Here is a 14,800-nt window from a genome sequence, read left to right on the forward strand (position 1 = left end):
AAAATGGGTATTGATTCAATGCAGCTCGTCACGGGGAGTTTAATGGTGGTCTTTGTTTTGCGCTAAGAGGTCTAGAAATGCTATATGTAGAGTTTAAAAATTTGACGTCATCAATTTTGAAGTTTTTTTCGCTATAACTTAGCAAAAAAGAGATATCGATCTCAAATTTGGTATGTGGATAGAAGGCGGTAGGGACTACTGCATATAATCCGGGTTTTTCGAAATTCGAAAACTTTTTGGATTTCCGGCTATTATATTAAAAAAATCTATTTTTTGTTTTTGGGGGTCGAAACCCACAAATTTCAAAAATCTGAGATATCAGGGGCCATATTCACGTCGACCATTTTCGTAAGAATTTTCTTAAGTTTGACCTACTTCTTAAGTAAATTTTTTTCATTCACGTGAACTCCGTCGATAAAAACTTAAGAAGTGTCGACGTGAATACCAAATTATACTTACGGAAGAAAATCGACTTACGAAGTCGACGTGAATACGGCCCCAGTTTTGTAGCCCTGTTTATTCTACACCTTTTATGTAAAAACATTTTCTGTATCTCTAAAGCTGTAGGCCTGACAGCTCTTCCCGCGAAACCTTTTTTTGGGCAGCCTCTCTCTCTCTCTCTCTCTCTCTCTCTCTCTCTCTCTCTCTCTCTCTCTCTCTCTCTCTCTCTCTCTCTCTCTCTCTCTTTCTCTCTCTTTCTCTCTCTCTCTCTCTCTTTCTCTCTCTCTCTCTCTCTCTCTCTCTCTCTCTCTCTCTCTCTCTCTCTCTCTCTCTCTCTCTCTCTCTCTCTCTCTCTCTCTCTCTCTCTCTCTCTCGCTCACTGCCCTAACATCGGACAAGCAGCTGTCAAAACTCAAAACCCAGCCACCCAGAGTCGACCCAACTGTTTGCCCAACTGAAACAGCGCTAGGCAGCGCACTTGTTCCACGCCGCACGGCACCATACCCACCCTCTCAGTTTGCGGGGCTGACGACAGGCGGTATAAAAAGTAGCGCAGCAACGGCCTCAGCCGTCATCGGTAGACCCTGGCTGTTCATGGCTGGTCGTTCGCTGTCGATCACTGGTCGTTTGTCGCTGGGCTCGGGACGTCCGTTGCTCTCATAGATATAAAGACGTTGCTCTGATCGCAGCTCCACCAACATGTCGGTCACCAGTGGTATGGTTCTGCTGGGCGTCGCGCTCATATGCCTGCAACTGAGTGCCCCTGCTGACTGTCACAACCAGGTAGGTGTATGTCTGACTCAACTACGGGTAAGGGTGTCGTAAGATACCAGATGAAGGTCATATGAGCGCGTAAATTGTCAACTCGCTCCCCGCTGGGGCTCCTGGATTTCCATGCGCGGAGGTGTTTGAACACTGCCTTGTAACTTGGCTCCTGGGACACATAGCGACACGACGCAGTAGGCTGCGTTCTAAAGAGCGTCAAAATTATAACGAAATTACTTGGGTCATTTTTTAGGTCGGGCCAAAGATGTCACCAGAGGCCTCTTGCACCAAAATACCTAGCTAGGTAGAATCGGCCAAAATACCTACCTAGTAAAACTACCTACGGCGGTAGCTTCTCTTGCACCATCCTACCTACCTACCTAGGTAAATTTGACAGCTCGCGTTTTTAGGATTTGTTTTGATTGGCTGTTTGGCGACGAATTATTTGTGGGCGCAAACAAATAGTAACTAAAGAAAACAATTAAATGGATATTGTTTTTATTAATATACATTTTGGTATTATGAAATCATTTTTCATTTACGTAAATACCGATAGAAGTTATTTTGATATTAAATTACTTGAACAAATAAGCTTCGTTTCCATGGCAACGAGTGAGTCTTCAACCTGGCTGTTCTGCTACGGAGGTTTATCGCCTTGGTACGGAGAAGCACCTCTGTGAACCCATGGAGCATTTGGTCAATTATATTATTATTCACTCATAAAACATTGATTTATCATTGTCTAAACATTTTGTAATGCCTAATTTACATAAAAGTACCCGTGGAATATCATGTATTGTGCCTATTGTTACTAATTGAATCATTTTACCTAAGCTTTTGCTAGTTATTTTCGAGGCCCGAATTTACCTTCAAAACGTCAAAATTTCCTCCGCGAGTACTACTTTCCGGCTTTCGGTGCAAGAGGAAAACAGCCGGTCGCAGTTTAACAACTGGTAAGTTCCGATGCCGCTCGGTAGAATTTCTAGGTAGATTTTCACGGTAGCGTTTTTTGGTAGGTAGTTTGGTGCAAGAGAATTTAGGTAAAATCGGAATTTACCTGGGTAGGTAGTTTGGTGCAAGAGGCCTCAGATGTCAGCAAAGCTTAAATTCTGCCTATTTCAATACTTTTTGACAAACTGGCGCATAAGCTGGGACCCAATTGAGCTACAGCGCCGCATACAAGCGCATTGGCGATAACCCTTATAACGCTATTTCTGTGGACTGTCTAGGTGTGAGATAAGCTCAACGCCAACGGTTTAACCCGGCACCGCCTGGGCTATTTCCGTAACCACGACAGCCTGGGGGGTCGGATCCGACCCCCCTGCTATCTCGAGAACCAGTGGTCGTATCGAGCCCAGCGAGGCGGCGTTGGCGAAAGGTCTCTACGAGACCTTCCCAAAGCACTCTTAAGATTTTAAGATTGAGGTCAACTTTCGGGTCAAGGTCAGGTCAAAGGTCAAATTCTGGGGTTTTGCATGATTAAGCTTACGGACAGCGGAATCGAAAGCTGCTGCTCAAGACTCACCAAAAATGACATCAAAGACCTAGTGAAGGTACCATGTGCGTATAGGGGTCATACTAAGTACGGGTCAAGGTCAGGTCAGGTCACGAATGGTCACGGTTTTCACTTTCTACTACATGGGCGTGCGACACATGTTTTATGGCTTATTTTTCACGCCGAATCCGATGGTAATGGTTATATGTGACCCCAAGTAACTGTGCTGGTGATAAGTGTGCATTGAAAGCATAACAAATCGTCTAGGTATACCATACATAACTAAACGAGGGCCAAGAAAAAAAGTCAATTTCTCAAGTTTTTATTTTTGACATAAAAATGCATTTTTCTAGACGACCTTTGTCCCAGGAATCTAGTGGTGCCATTTGTTTTCACATGCAATGTTCAGAAGTGCCTCTAATTCACGAAAATGCTTATGACGTCACCATGCCCTCTGCAAGTTGGAGCTATTTTTTACAATTTGGGGGTCAAAAATCAAGAAAGAAAGTTGAAATTTGGGACGTCTAATGTTCTAATAGAGCTCTATAACATATTTTCCGGTTTTTTTTTGGAAATTCTCAAAATTTTGGATTTTATTAGCCGTTTTCCAAAAAAAAAGATCAGACTGTTCGCCTGTACCAAGTGATGTTTGTTCCTTGACAGGAAGGGAGCTGCCCCGATGGCTGGGAGGGACCGCACCGGGACGTCTGCTACAAGCTGAGCGACACTTGGCTGAGCTGGTCAGACGCCAACGCCATCGGGTGCCAGAACCTGACTGCCGGCGCCCACCTGGCTTCCATCACCTACAGCAACAAGGCCTTCCTGAGCAAGCGGCACTATCTGTCCAATTCCGACTACTTCTGGGTCGGCCTACTCTCTGGTGACGACAAGTGGAACATAGGTAAGACAGGAGATAGCCGTCGCTCACCAATGTTCTGCATATGTAGTTATGGACTGCGGCACTAAATCGATACCGATTTGGCATTTGGCATCACAGCCAGATTTGGCAGCCGGTCGATTTATGAACCAAAATGGCAAGTTGTCAGTGCTTCAACTTACGTTTATTTAAGTACCATCATAGGTTGCTGCATTACGTTTAGATATAAAAGTCTATGATATCATATTGCTGCATTACGCTTAGATACCGGGCTTCTCAAAAAAGTTAGACGGATTTCTTTTGCGAATAGAGGACCCCTAACAACATTTAAGGAAAATCAATGCACGTGAAAAAACGGAGAATTTTTCGTAGATTTTTTTTCCTTTATTTTATTCTATTCTTTTATACACGATTATTACAGGCACGGAATTCAGCGCACACGAATCACGGACAGTGGCACACTACAAACATAAGGCATCGTCTTGTAGAAACGGCGCCCACCTTTCTCTGAATTCATCCAGTTTTCCAATTTTAATGGCAATAACCTTCTCCATATGAAAAGACTTAATTAATGATGGCCGGAACGCCCGTAGATTAGGTGCACATTCTCCATGGCGGCAGTATACTATGAACTGTTTCGCGACAAGCAATATTAAATTCACGACTGCCCTGAATCTCGTTCCATCGAACAGGATGTCTCTCTCGGTGAAAATTTCGTTCCCTACTTTACGGTTAACTACTTCCAATAAAGCGCTCCAAAATGGTTGGACTGCCGAGCAGGTGTAGAATAGGTGGGACAATGTTTCGACTTCACCGCAATGATCACAAAATGGATCCTCGGTTACACCACGAATAAACAAAAATCTTCTAGTTGGAAAGTAACGGTGCGTTATTCTATATTGCAAACTCTGCAGCCTGGTCGACGCTGTAGCTTGGAACGGCAATGCGTATACCTTTCCCCAGTCCATGCCAAAATCTGTACCTTCAGCTGCCCATCTGGTTTGTGCTGTCGGTAACCGTTCTGCGCGCATGATTTCGTAAAAGGCACGAGTTTTTAATAGGCTTAGCGGAATGTCTTTACCGCGTAGCGAGAGTGACGGCATTGAGTCTCGATCTTCGGGTGACAGTTGGCAGCTGCCGCGCATTAATCGTTTCCAACTAGCCGGGATGGCTCGACACCATCCCATATATGTTATTGGGTTGATGCGGATGCCGTGTCGAAGTAAAAACGATTCCCACTAGCTTATGATGACGCCCATCTCGTCCACGATGTCTTCTATTAGACAAATTCCCGCTCTAACTAGTTGCTTGTTGAATAAAGTCTTATTATTGACTTTGAGTGCCTTATTTTGCCATAACAGCTGTTGCCTAACTGCTTTAGGGGAGAGCGGGGAGAGTTGTATCATGTCCAAGTTGTATCAGGGCGAATTGTGCCAAACTTATCCAATGGATGGCGCTCGCGACACGACCAGCCGACGAGGTTTTCCGGGCGCCATCTTTCCCTGTTCTGTCTTGTGGCTGAGTGGACGCGTCTCGAGGTGAGAGCCGATTTTATGTTTTTTTAATGTCATTCTAAAAAAATAAGTTGCAAGAAAATGTGTGTTTTGGGCATTTAGATGTGCACGAATTTGAAAGATCTCCGTAGCGGTGGTGAGGGTAGGTTCTAAGGCTGCATGAGTGAAAACGGATTTCTCCAGCTGTCCGCTGTTTTTTTTAGCACGAGGATGTTTTTTCCAAGATGGCGGCTAGGTACATGTTGTATCAGAGCCGGGTGGGGTATGTTGTAACATATATGTATGTATGTATGTATGGGTATGTTGCTTTTGATCGCGAAAGCTAAGCCCTGGCTCGCGTTTGTAGGTAGCTAGTCAATGCTCGTTCCATTTCGGCACAATGTGTTGGCTTCTTTGCTCTTAACGGGCCACTTTTGCGTCTAGTCTGTTGATGTTTCGTTCGGATTGCATTGACCTAAGTTTGGTCTAATAAAGTGAAGCCTTTGAGCATACCTATACATTGTATTAACCCCATTTAATGTTGCTGTTATGTTCAAAACCAGTAACAAGCACACTCCCTGAAACGTTAAATAGTGATACAAATTACCCCACCATGTGATACAACTCACCCAAGCCATGGGGCAAGTTGTATCAAAAACATTGTTCTATTCGGCAGACCGTAGAATAAAAACTGGTAGAGGTAGCGGAAAAGTTACTTGGCACAAAAAAGAAGAATCAAGGAAGAGGATAGTATGGAAATAATGAGTTTATCACGGATAGTTACGAGGTTATGGGTCTCGGAGTAAAAACTGATACAACCCACCCCACTCTCCCCTACCGCATTCAGGAGTTTTCGCTGGGTGTATGCTCCGAAACCAGAGTAGCATTTCTTTATAAAAATCCGGGACCTGTCTGTTAATTAGCCAGCGTTCTTCAAAGTCTGTGTTTAAAACATTGCCGAGCCTAAACCCTAGCCTATTTTGCAATGCTTTCACAAACGTTGCTCCCTTATGCCTTGCCATCCTACCAAGCCAAGATATTCTGCACGCCTTATTAGGTCCGGTGCATTTAATCCCCCCTTTTCGACGGGCATGATGATCGTCGATTTGGCCACCTTGGGCGGCCGTCCTCGCCACAGAAAGTTCATGATGTGGCTCTGTATCATGGCCAAATGCTTTTCTTCCATTCTTGTGACAACCATGTGATACACGAGTTGAGAAACTACTAGGGCTTTTGCAACCGTTATTTTCCCTTTTAGGGTGAGTGCTCTTTGTGACCAGTCTTGGAGCGTGCCTTTAACCCGTGAGTCGATGGCTTCAAAATTGATAGGTGCACAATTCTGGGTAGCGCTAAACCATACACCAAGAATTTTCGTTTTTTTAACTGGTGAGCATCCACAGATTGTTTGCTCGCAGTCTTTCTTTGAGCCAACCCACATAAACTCACACTTCCTCATATTTAATTCTAGCCCAGACAAATTGCCGAATTCCCGAACCAAGGCAATGGCTTTAACGGCAGATACGTGGTCCTGTACAAATAAGGTCATATCGTCGCAGTATTGAGTTGACTTGAAAATCTCGCCCGATACATTAATACCTCGGACCTCGTTCGCGCTACGGATCTTAATGGCTAGAGTTTCTAGCACGAGTGCGAAGAGTAGCCCACTCATCGGACATCCCTGCTGTAGTCCCCTACCTGCTGAGAACCATGGTGAGGTGAACCCGTTGTTGATGACGGCTAACTCGTTTCTGTTGTGCAAAAGTTTAACCCATTGAATGAAATTTTCGCCGAAGTTAAACAGTTTTAAAACTTCATACAGAAACGCGTGCTCAACACTATTGAAAGCATTGCGGAAATCGAGGGCCATAATTACATATTCCTTCTAGCTTGTCCGCGTTAGTGTAATGAATCACATCAGCGATGGTTCGGAGGTTCGTCCCAATATACCTACCGCGTATTGACCGAGTCCCCTCCACTTGGACTAGTGTCAGTTGGTCTAGTATCGTTTGGGCTAGTTCATTTGGTCTAGTGCTTTATTTGGTCTAGTGCCACTTGAGCTAGCTTCATTTGAGCTAGTGTCATATTTGGTCTAGTTCATTTGTGCTAGTTCCCGAAATTTATTTGAAATATATAGTTCCCTGAGATGCTCGGCCATGTTTACCATGAAAAAGTTCGGTCTCGTTGTCGCATATATTTCGTTCGTTCGATTATGTATAACACACTTCAGATTTCAGATGTTCGGATGTTGGTGTACAGTCTGTCTTAAAAGTACCGCGCAAAGTGACGGCAGATCCATCAAGCCTGACCAAGGAAGGGCCTGCTAAAGTTGAGTCACCGAAGCAATTGACATCCTCATCCATTCCCAAGTCAATTGGTTCGGTGACTTTCAAATTATAGCAGGCCCCACCTAGGTTAGGCTTGATGGATCCACCGTCACTTTGCGCGGTACTTTTAAGACAGACTGTACTTAGTTCAGATGCCCTTTTGCCGGAACAAACATATAGGTATAGAGTTTCTTCAAACCTTAAAGGCAACCCGCCCAAATCTTGATGTTTCGGATTTTTCGGAAATTTAACGGAATTTCGGAAATTTGACGTTTCTGCCTGTTCCATGGCTTTGTCCAATGCCGAAACAACTTCAACTCTTGCCGGAACTGGGGGGTGGTTGTGAATTTGCCTAGTAACAACTTGTCTTTCGGTATGATATCGTAATGATGTTGAAACAGATCCTTTACATCCTTTGTTTTCGCATCGCCAATTTTGAGTGGTAATATTATTTTGAAGTTTACCACATGCCGAGATATCCCTTTAACATTAGCACGTGCATTTGGGAAATGGCTTCGGCCCGCCTCGGCTAATGTTGAAGGTATTTGGGAAACGATTCGGCCCTAGGGCTTTTTGATTTTCCCAGACAAAATTTTACTAAATATTCTGAGCGGAAGAACCAATTTCAAAGAAGATATTTACGGATTGTGTGTTCACTAACAGCAACAGCAGAAGCAAGTGACTGCGTGTTTACTTACTTTTGCTGTCAACGTAATTCAACTAAACAAGGTTATCGTTCCAATGCCAATGTATTTATTGCTGCAGAACATGGTCGGAATAATCATTATTTCTACATAATGCACGCAAAAAAAAAAAACGAACAATTTAAATGCGTGAAGTATCTTAACGTGCCACAATGAAACATTTGATATTGTTCCAGCTGGGACCCAAGACGCGTTTGATTCAGCGTTTCACCCAATTTTCAGTTTTCCTCACGGTTTCCTCACTCCTGCTGGACTCCCATATGTTTATTCTAACTTCTGGCGCTTCACCATCTTCATCCTCAGCTTTTCCAAACCCTAAATAAGGGGGATGTAGGAATTTCATCTTTCATGCTCAACGCAGCCCAATAATGAAAAACACAAAAAATAATCACGGTGACTATAAATATGAACATAGTACTAATATAATATTAACACAATATTAAAATTAAAGTGTAAAATATCAAATGAATATGATATTAACTGTTGCGCCGGTACGGCATGATGGTAAATCTCTTCCCAACCTTGGGCTGTGAAAATGCAGTTTTATTCACCTCGGTTTTTTGCTACGGACCTCGTGCCTACCGGCACTCGGTCCTCCGCACAAAAACCTCGGTGAATAAAACGCATTTTCCCAGCCCCGGTCGGGAATATATAATTCTTTCGGTAGACAAAACCTTCGAAGCTTAATTTGTCCCCACCCCTTGATGACTTAAAAATTTCCATAGCTACAGCCGATAACCCGTAATTTGCGTCTATCACACAACAAATTTACCTCGCTTCAGTCGAAACAGAAAAGGAACTAGGGTGACCCGCGTGCTCCGCAACGCAAAAAGGGGTATTTTCGATTGACGGATGAGTTTGGTTGTTCTTGTGTCGGTTTGGTTACGATAGGCGTTATCCCAAGTGTATTCGCGGCCATTGGGGGGACGTAAGAAAAGAAGAAAACAACTGGCTCCAAGAACTTTAAATTATCAGTTAGCATGCATCTTTTCCTTGATCTGTAGAGAATTTACCATTAATTGCTAGAGAAAATTGCATTTAAAATCTTCCATCTATGCTTTTTTCATCGTTTGCACAATATGTTCTTTTATTAAGCTAGAAATACTAATTAGAAATAGTTCCCGCATCATCAAGAACAATAGGGAAGGCTTGAAGTGAATACAATAATCTAAACGGTGTTGTAATCTATATAAAGACACTTCTAAAATTGCCTGTAGAAATATTGAAGGCAAAAGTTCAACTTTTTCACAAGACGGATGTCTATAAACCTATTCAACGTGCAGACAACTCAGCCGGTATTTCGTCGCCTACAGCCCAGCTTTCCCTATTGACCGATAGAGGCGCTGCTATCGATGTCCGCCCGTGCCGCCTAACGTATCTATCCATTTCGGTCGATTGCTTTTTGATGGCTAAACGTTTTGGTTTGTAAAAAAGTATCCACCGCATCGAGGTGCCCGTGTCTGATAAGCATGCTTTCCACTTCATAATCTGTCAAATGTGCTTTATAATTTAGGCGCGTAGTTTTATGACAAATGAAAGGCGTAGATAATTTTCGCTAAAAATGGATTTGCAGAGGTTTGAAACATTTATATTTTTAAGAATACCGTTGCTTATCATGCAAACGTGATGGTTGGATCTTGGAGAGAATTGAATGCTCTTTCTAATGATAGCATTTTCAATTGTCTAACGTATCAGGTTAAGCAGCAAATCCCGTGTAGTTATTTAGTGGCACGTTATTGGCAAATACCATTTTCTCCAGCGATTTGATCCACCTTGTTTTTGATCAATTAACTTTTCACAATTTTTCCATGAGAGGCGGTACATTTCTCTTGCCAATAGGCGTTGTTTCAACTCGCTCTGTCTGGCGGTCACGTGAAAACAAAATAAAATCCAAAATCCGTTTAAAACGGCACTTTTTGAAATAAAATTGCCCTCACGGGTGCACGTGGCGCGTGCCATCCTCCGCATTGCACACCATTCGATTGCCCGTTCGATTCTCTACACGATGCTGTTTTCCCCGTGACGATCGGGCGCACGGTTACCGAGATATTGCACGGGGACCGGACCCGTGTCGGGCAAATTTAGCCATTTTCGCCCGATTTTGCAGGCCGATTAATACATGTTAAGTCTATGACGCAAATTTGCACTTTTTGGGCACGCGCCATGCGCTCGCTATCGACCCGATCGAGCTGAGACCCCCCAAAGGCACGTTGTCCATCCTTGATCTATAAGTAGCACGAATTTCAGCGCGCTGGGTGCAACGGTCTGACCTGTAACCCGCGCTACGTAGCACCATGTCGCGACCTCGGTAACAGACAGAAACTACGTCACCACAGATAGTAATATAGATGAAAGCCCTAATTCAATATACCCTGATGAAAGCTGCCTCGTGAAGTTCTGTAAAAAAAAAAAATAACCGCAAAATCTTTTCCTCGTGAGTCTAATTATTGTGCCAAGCATGATAATACACCTCCATCATGGAAATGAGTCTGCTGAAAGCTAGACGAAATTACGGCACTAGACCAAAGGCACTAGCTCAAATGAATGGCACTTTGGCACTAGCTCAAACGAAACTAGCCAAACTGGCGCTAGACCAGCTGAAGCACTAGACCAATTGCACTAGCTCAAAAGGCACGAGACCAAATGATGCTAGACGAAGAGAGTGGCACCCGTATTGACCCTGTCTGATCCGGCGACACGATGTCGCGAATGACCGACATCGTGCGATTTGCTAGAACCTTCGCCACTATCTTGTAGATGATATCGAGTAAGCAAATTGGTCGTTTATTCTGGATAAGCTTGGGGTCGCCTTTCTTTGGGATTAGAGTTATTACTCCCCTACGCTGGGTGATGAAAAAAGTACCCTCTTCCCTAGCCTGGTTAATGTATAAAACAACGAGATCACCCATTTCTTGCCAAAAGTGTATGAAAAATTCCTTAGAGAATCCGGAGACGGACGGGGCTTTATTATTCATCATCCCTTTTAATGCTATTTCACATTCCTGTTTACTTATGTCGCCATCACATTTTCTTCTATCTGCCTGGCTCAGTCTGGGAAAATCTGCGGGTATCAGAAAACGGGCCACATCGGGCGGCCCGTCAGCCAAAGCTTGAGTAGCATACAAGCCTTCGAAATAATATTTGCAATAATTAAGAATTTCTCTATTTCCTGTGATAATTTCCCCGTCAGTTCGCTGCAAAACATGTATACTTTTCTCTTTGTTTCTACGTTCGCATAGCCTCAAAAAGTATTTTGTTGGCCTCTCCCCTTCTTCTAACCACCTAGCCCCTGATCGTATCATGGCAATCTTACCTTTTTCTTCTTCCGCTCGGTCCAAGGTTTCTTGTAACGCTCTGCACCTATCTACTCGCTCAGCTGATGGGTTTTCCGCTATCTCTTGTTGAAGCTCCAAGTCGCCAATGAGTGCATTATATTCTTTTCGTCTTTCTTGAGCCTTATGTTTACTAATTTTCATACTACGCACCCTGATCTCACTTAGTAACATTTCTATTTTTAATCCCAGATCAACAATTCCCTCATAGAGACCCTGGCCGCCATTAGCCTTCATAATCTCCTGCCTCGCCTCGTGAACGAACTGTAGGTCTTCTAACAGGCGGTTATCGAAGCGGAACAGGCCCCTACCTCTATCATTCGTGTGCACGCTCATTTCTAGATTAACAAGACTGTGATCACTGTAAATACACGGTTTGATCTCAGCCCTTCTAATTACACTATTAGCCGACATGCTCTGAGATACAAAGATATAGTCTATACGGGATCCTTGCACCGGATTGTATCTTCGCCATGTATACCGTCGAGTATTTGCATGCCGCTCCCGCCAAACATCGACCAGACTGCAGTCCTCTAACATGCTTCTAAGTGTTCGCGCCGGTCTTTTATTTCTAAATCGACCTACTTGTATGTCTAGGGGAGAAAGCTGGACATTGAAATCCCCAGCCATACAAATTTCTGTGTAACCTCCCTCGTAAATGACGTCTAACCTTTGTTTCATCTTACTAAAAAAAGTGAGTTGCTGCTGACTATGTCCCTGTGTGGGTGCATATACTGCGAGCAGCGCAAATTTAAGAATCTCGTGATTAAAACCAAGGACGAGAAGCCGGCCATCATTATCGTTGTGCAACACAGTGACATCAAAGGTTAGGGATCTGGGTAATAACACCGCCACACCGCCATCGTGGGTACTGGGCCCGTGCGACAAATATATGGGGCTACCCCATTCTGCTTGCCAGTAAGTGTAATCATGCACACTGCTGTGTGACTCTTGTAGCACTATTATACGATTCGGATAGTGCCGATGGAAAACCTAAACAGAGACCTTCTTTTTGACATTGACCTCAACCCTCTGGTGTTAAATGTAACAATGTTTAACTCTGGCATCTAGAGATAAACGAAACCGACCAGCTATATGGACTATCAAACACATCCCAGCCATAAGGGAAGACCAAATGACACACCGCATATTGACCTTCCTCTAAAAGGCAGCCGTCGATCCCCTCCCCACCCATGCTCACCTCTTCAGACTGCGCTGTCCGGAGTCTCACCGTCCCGTCCCAGCAATCCCGGCGTGACGTCACCCCCCAGCACACCCGCCCCGGCCGCTCGGCCGTCGACTCAGCGGCTCAGGCCCGGGTGACCTACGCCCGGGTGGCCTACGCCCGGCTGACCTACGCCCGAATTGCCTACTCCATCGAATGTCTACGCCCGGGTGACCTACGCCCGGCTGACCTACGCCCGAATCGCCTACTTAATCGAATGTCTACGCCCGGGTGACCTACGCCCGGCTGACCTACGCCCGAATCGCCTACTCCATCGAATGTCTACGCCCGGGTGACCTACGCCCGGCTAACCTACGCCCGAATCGCCTACTCCATCGAATGTCTACGCCCGGCTGACCTACGCCCGGCTGACCTACGCCCGAATCGCCTACTCCATCGAATGTCTACGCCCGGCTGACCTACGCCCGGCTGACCTACGCCCGAATAGCCTACTCCATCGAATGTCTACGCCCGGCTGACCTACGCCCGGCTAACCTACGCCCGAATCGCCTACTCCATCGAATGTCTACGCCCGGCTGACCTACGCCCGGCTGACCTACTCCATCGAATGTCTACTGCTCCCCTCCTGTCCGATTAAAGAGTGAAGATTTCGCATACCAAAGTGACCCTTCCGGGGGAACCGGCACCCGCAAGTCAGGTAACAATGGGAAGGGTCGGAGGGACCGACCGCCGCGCCGCATGGTGACAGGTGATTCCCGGGACGTCCGAGCGTCGCCTTTCAGACGCATCGCCGCCTCCCCCCCCCCCCGCCGCGCCGTGCCGCGCCGCACAAAGCAGACGGACCCTGTCGCGGAGCGAACTACCCGACCAGGCTGTCATCATCGGCGGAGAGCCTGAACTGCTTTTTTTTTAATCGTTGAGCTGATCAAGCTTGAGTAGCCATGCTTGCGTATTTCACGCTTCAGCCCTGCTGTGAGCCATGTTTTATGATTTCTCATTTCAGATCTTAACAATGATCTTAGGTAGGAAGAACCGTGAGAAACGCCCCTCCCCCTTAGCCCTCGCCGGTATAAGGGGGGGGGGGTCGAACAGCCCCCTCTCGGTTTTCGATAATAACTCGTGTAAAAACTCGCTGATCGCGACGGAACTTTCATTACCATCGCGTTCATCAATTTTACACCTACCCTAACAATTTCATGACCCTGACGCAAATGACCTTTGACCTGTGACCTACTTTTCGAGACCATGTTTGGCCGGAATCGCGATTCGGCGTATATGTCGTCTCTTCTTAGCCGCGCGTTTGCACTCTTTTCGTGGTTTCAAGCGTTCAAACATGTGATATGATATTGCTCCTATGCGTTAGGGTGGGTGTCAAGTTCACTTGATGCTCATTGCTCAGGACAGGTCACTGACCTTAAATAAGCTCGGTTAAATTCTACATGTTTCTAGGCTAGTTTTTTTAGCTTAATTCGAATTTAGCAACCATATGAGCGCATTTACGAAGTAGTTTTGGTGCCATCGTAACATGTTACGAAGCTGTCAGAGGCGGTTGACACCTACTACGAATACCCGGCAAAACCACTACTGGTTGACCTGAACTGACCTGACCCGACCTGGCCTAAAAGCATGAAGACATCATCTGTGATAAAAACTAACATGATATTCGTGATCAGAACCCCGAATAACCTCGTAGCAGCCACACTTTACGACCCAACTGGTCTCAATTTTCCCGACTTTTGGGCCAATGACCTGGCTTGAAAGGTCAACCAATGATCTAGGACCTTAAAATTGGGTATCATCGGCTTCCTCTTGTCACGGGAAACACGCTCGTTTTTTCGCGAAGCTCTAGCTCGATCAGGGGTGAGACGGCAAGGGGGGTCCAACGGACTTCCCCCGCCCTTATACGTTTGCGGCTGTCAAAACACCAATACTGGCGAGGGGAAGTGTGTCACCGCTAGACTAGTTATTTGACCATATACTATTAGGTATTTATCTATATTTATTTATTTACGATCTCAAGCCTCCACGTGGTAGGTTTTAACCCTCGCCCTGGCAGGGCATTTTTCATAACACGGCCTGGCAGGGGGGGGGGGTCGATGCGACCCCCCCTCGCGATTGGCTCCTATGGCACCTAGAAACACCAAATTTGGTAGGTAGGTGGGCCCCCCGGAGTTCTCGCCCCT

At 45.4% G+C, this 14,800-nt stretch overlaps 1 protein-coding gene across 1 annotated transcript in view; it reads left to right on the forward strand.

The window, feature by feature from the left end:
- The first annotated feature begins 1,002 nt into the window (after nucleotides 1-1,002).
- The window catches only part of LOC122379746 (macrophage mannose receptor 1-like), a 36,054-nt gene continuing 22,256 nt past the window's right edge, over nucleotides 1,003-14,800 (forward strand). The window contains exons 1-2 of the mRNA XM_043362161.1: nucleotides 1,003-1,224; nucleotides 3,365-3,602. Coding sequence (XP_043218096.1) covers nucleotides 1,141-1,224; nucleotides 3,365-3,602 — 322 coding nt within the window. The 5' untranslated portion in view covers nucleotides 1,003-1,140. The remainder of the gene's footprint in view (nucleotides 1,225-3,364; nucleotides 3,603-14,800) is intronic.

This window comes from Amphibalanus amphitrite, unplaced genomic scaffold, assembly GCF_019059575.1.
Source record: "Amphibalanus amphitrite isolate SeventyFive unplaced genomic scaffold, NRLGWU_Aamphi_draft 000083F_arrow, whole genome shotgun sequence".
NCBI lineage: Eukaryota > Metazoa > Arthropoda > Thecostraca > Balanomorpha > Balanidae > Amphibalanus > Amphibalanus amphitrite.